We start from the raw sequence: 4,817 nt of genomic DNA, 5'->3' as shown, positions 1-4,817 counted from the left end.
GTGTTGTTCAATGTTTTTATAATGACCTGGAGGAAGACATAGAGGGGATGCTTATCAAATTTGCAGATGACACAAAGCTAGGTGGGATTGCTAATTCTGAAGAAGACTGAGTCAGGATTTAAAATGATCTAGATAGGCTGGAACAGTGGGCTGAGACAAATAAAATGAATTTCAGTAGAGATAAGTTCTGTGAAGAAAGCTAATGCAATCTTAGGATGCATTAACAGAAGCATTGTGTCCAGATCAAGTGAGGTGGTAGTTCCGCACTATTCTGCTATGGTCAGGCCTCACCTGGAGTATGTCCAGTTTTGGACACCACATTTTAGGAAGGATGTTGACAAGCTCGAGCGGGTCCAGAAGAAGGCAACCAGGATGGTGAGAGGGTTGGAATCCAAGTCTTATGAGGAAAGGCTGAAAGAATTGGGTATGTTTATCCTGGGAAAGAGAAAGAGGGGACATGATTGCAGTCTTCAAGTATTTGAAGGGCTGTCATGTAGAAGATGGAGCAGATCTATTCTCTCTTGCTCCGGATTGCAAGACTAGATCTAATGGGTGGAAATTACAAGGGAGTCATTACCGGCTAAATATCAGGAGAAACGTCCTAACTGTAAGAGTGGTTGAGCAGTGGAACAGTCTGCCTCGGGAGGTGGTGGATGCTCTTTCGCTGGACGTTTTCAAGTGGAGGCTGGATGACCATCTTTCGGGTATGTTGTAGGGCTATCTTTCAGCTATGCTCCTGCAGAGTGCAGGAGGTTGGACTTAGATGAGCTGCAATAACATTCTATGATTCTATGAAAATAGCACAAAAGCCACCACTCCAAACCTGAATGTTAAATAACATTGGCCATCATGGATTTGTACCTTTTATGGACAGACTTGTTTGTGTGTTCAGTGTGTGATAATTTAATGAAGGTGTGTATTTGCTTTGCAGGTGAAGCTATGTGATTTTGGTTTTGCACGCATTATTGGTGAGAAGTCTTTCAGGAGGTCTGTGGTGGGAACCCCAGCTTATCTTGCCCCCGAGGTGCTTAGGAGTAAGGGCTACAATAGATCTCTGGATATGTGGTCAGTGGGGGTCATCATCTATGTGAGCCTTAGTGGTACATTCCCGTTTAATGAGGATGAAGACATAAATGATCAGATCCAAAATGCAGCATTTATGTATCCACCAAATCCCTGGAAGGAAATATCTAGCGAAGGTAAATGTAATCAGAATTTTTTGGGGGGATGCAATATATTGGTTCATAGTAACTTCTGTATACTCATACTTGGTCCCTAAGATGCTAGCTCACTGCATTTATGATGTCTGGAACTATGAACAGCAGTAATTAAGTGACAGGGGGAAAGGCAGTGGCACAGTGGGCCTGTATATAAAGCAATCTCCAGAAGAACCAGGACCTAAATTCAGACAATTTGCAGTTCATTATTTTATTTATTTACTTCATTTATACCCTGCCTTTCTACCCAGTGGGGACCCAAAGCAGCTTACATTGTTGTCCTCTCCACCATTTTATCCTCACAGCAATCCTGTGAGGTAGATTAGCTTTAAAGTATGTAACGGGTCCCAGAGCACCCAGCAAACTTCCAAGGCAGAGTGGGGAGTGGAACCTGGGTTTCCCAAACTGTAGTGAAACAATCCAACCACTACACTGCACTACACTACACTAGCTGTCATTATTTCATTTAACAATATACCTTTCCTCTGAATGTAAACTTTCAGATGTAATAATCCATTCTAAAGAGAATACAGAAAACTCTTTTAATTGTAGGTATTAAACTATATGGAGCTGTGGTGGCTCAAGTGGTTAAGACACTGAACTGCAGGCCGGAAGATTGGTAGTTCAGCAGTTTGAGACCCGGGTGCCGCATGACGGGGTGAGCTCCCATCTCTGGTTCCAGCTCCTGCCAACCTAGCTGTTCGAAAGCAAGAAATTGCAAGTAGATAAATAGGTACCGCTTTGGTGGGAAGGTAACAGTGTTCCGTGCGCCTTGGCGTTGAGTCATGCCGGCCACATGACCACGGAAACATCTTCGGACAGCACTGGCTCTTCAGCTTGGAAATGGAGATGAGCACCACAACCCTAGAGTCGGATTCGACTGGCTTTCGAGCAAGGGATACCTTTACCTTTACCTATTAAACTATATTGTTTTGAGAATATCCTATGTGTGATCACTCAAAGTATGCCTTGCTAAATTCAATAGGATATATTACTAATTAAAATTACAGAATTTCAGTATAGGTTGCCATTAAATCCAGTTACTAGCAATGGCATTTTGGTTCTTGATTTCAGAGGGAGAAGAAACACCATCACGGTGTGTTTGCACATATGCACAGTCTTTTAAAGCTTTCCTTTTGTCTCCTGGATGTTTTGTTTAAGTCTCTTGCTTTGATCTATGCAATTTTCCCTTCAGAACTATTATTGAGGGCAACTGGCAAGAAATCAAATGTTTATACTGATTATTTTTTTGCTTGCTTCCTCCTCCAGCTATTGATTTAATAAACAATTTGCTTCAAGTGAAGATGAGAAAACGTTTCAGTGTTGACAAATCTCTTAGTCATCCTTGGTTACAGGTATACCTGATATGTAGATTTTACCCTATCCAGTTACATGAATCATAATCTGAACGAACATCCAAGGCTTTACAAAATATGTTTTTTAGTACAATGTTACTATTTTTATTTGAGTATAGCTGCCTAATGCTGTAGAATACTTATCTTTTCTGCCTCTGCCTTTCTGGGAATAATGTAGGGGCTTTAGTTTGGGCTCATGGATTGTTCGAAGTGATGTATTAGACAATTTTCTGTGACCTGCTTAGACTCCCGGGAGAGCCTTGCTTACAAATCTTAAGTACCTACGTATTCTCCACTTCCTTGCTGCTCTAGATTTTTCCTTTCATCCGGAATTCAGATCTTCTCTACTAACCAGGAATTCTGACTCTGGCCCTGTGATAACATCTTAAAGCTAGTTTCAGAGGGTAGCTGTGTTGGTCTGCTGTAGAACAGCTAGATACAAGTCAAGTAATGCCTTAGAGACCAACAAGATTTTGGGGGTATAAGATTTCAAGAAGTCAAAGCTCCCTTCGTCAAAGATATGATGAAGGGAGCTTTGACTCTCAAGAGCTTCTCCCCTGAAAATCTTGTTGGCCTCCAAGGAGCTACTTGGCTTGTATCTAGCACTTTTAGACCTCTGATACACATAACATGCTAGCAGTGGCTTCTGTACCATGCATCCAGCCCTCAGCATTGATGACAAGGTAGAGCCAGATGTGGTATCAGTGGACACATGTTGCTAGTCCACATTGGTTGAGAAAAAAAATCAGTTGGTGGGGAAAGGTACTTCAGAGGGAAGACTGGCAAATAGGAGGGAGGGATGCCCACTCTCATCCTTCCCTGGAAAAAATATCCAAGACTCTCTCCCACCCCCCACCCCTGGTTTTAGAGTTTAGCTTGAGTATGGGAGAGTTATTTAAAACTGCTGGCTTGGGGCACTTGCAGGAGAGAATCAGTTGTAGTTAGAGAATGGTTAGCCAGATTTGGCTACATTACGACATCGCAGAAGATTAAATAAGTGCATTCAGAGTCAGTCATGTTTCCTGAATCAGCATTGTCCTAACTAGGAGCAGCAAATGATTCTACATCTTTGGGAGCAACATATAAAAATCTGCAAGAGTGTTCCCCACTTTTCAGCTGATGATCTGGGAATCTGATCAGCTGGGATGCCCCAGCTCTGGTAGTGGTCTGTTCTTTGAGGCCTAGTCTGTTTTGTATCCCAAAGGCTAATTTCTTTCTAGAGGTTTTGGCTTGCTTGCTTCTTGCAAGACTGTGCTGGGTGAAGCCTGTGGGGGTGTTGTAATGGGTAGAGTCTGGCTTCTCATTCAGTTCTTCTGTTAATGCTCGTGCCATGCTTTGCTAATGTCTTCTGTTCTGGAAATGTGTCTATGCTTGTAGAAGAGGCTGTAGGAAAGCTCCTTGGCAATGTCTTGACTTTACTCATCTTAAGAACTTTACTCATCTTAAGAATTTAGTGCTGTTAAGAAACTCATTGTGTTTAGAGGCCATTCCCTTCTTCAATAAATGTGCTCCCCTCACTATTGTATTTTTCAAATCACAATCTAAACCTTCCCCCCCTTCAGGATTATCAAACTTGGCTTGACCTTCGAGAGTTCGAAACTCGGATTGGAGAGCGCTATATTACCCACGAGAGTGATGATGCTCGCTGGGAAGAACATGCTTATGAACACAATCTTGAATACCCCAAACATTTCATTATGGCCCCCAATCCAGATGATATGGAGGAAGACCCATAATTCTCTGGAGAAAGGCACTTGTTACATTTGTACTGATATTTTGCTGGAGCAAGCATTGCTTTTCACTGTTCAGGTGATTCAATCTACAAAGCAGTGGAGGATCCTGCATCGATTTGTGGATGGACTATATGATCTGGAAAGTCTCCATCTCTGGTGTCTATGACGATGAATGTGATCCAGCACTGGGTTAAAAGCCATGAAGAAGTTTATGTAAAATTGCCTTACCTGTACATCACAGTGATGTAACTGACAGATGAAGTGCACAGAGACTCGGTGCAGTGTGCAAATTTTCCAATTTTGTAGTTTACACAATAACAAAACAATTTGTAATGGGTTTTCTAGTCTCTACCTGTTAAGCCATAGAATTCTATTTTTGGTATTTAGATGCATCTTTTAGGAAGCTATAAAAAAAGAATCTGAACTATATACCATGACTAGATAACTATACAAAAGCTTGATTTTAAGGCCCATAGAGTGGTATTTATTTAGCAGGTATGACTTGGCAAAGC

At 41.8% G+C, this 4,817-nt stretch overlaps 1 protein-coding gene across 1 annotated transcript in view; it reads left to right on the top strand.

Annotated features, from left to right (window-relative positions):
* Positions 1–4,308, top strand: part of PRKD3 (protein kinase D3) — a 62,691-nt gene extending 58,383 nt beyond the window's left edge. The window contains exons 16-18 of the mRNA XM_015408454.1: positions 932–1,199; positions 2,487–2,572; positions 4,135–4,308. Coding sequence (XP_015263940.1) covers positions 932–1,199; positions 2,487–2,572; positions 4,135–4,308 — 528 coding nt within the window. The remainder of the gene's footprint in view (positions 1–931; positions 1,200–2,486; positions 2,573–4,134) is intronic.
* The last annotated feature ends 509 nt before the right edge of the window (positions 4,309–4,817 follow it).

The sequence above is a fragment of the Gekko japonicus genome, unplaced genomic scaffold, assembly GCF_001447785.1.
Source record: "Gekko japonicus isolate JY-2015 unplaced genomic scaffold, Gekko_japonicus_V1.1 scaffold897, whole genome shotgun sequence".
NCBI lineage: Eukaryota > Metazoa > Chordata > Lepidosauria > Squamata > Gekkonidae > Gekko > Gekko japonicus.
The sequence above is the reverse complement of the archived record's forward strand: the minus strand, read 5'-3'. Positions and strand labels throughout refer to the sequence as shown.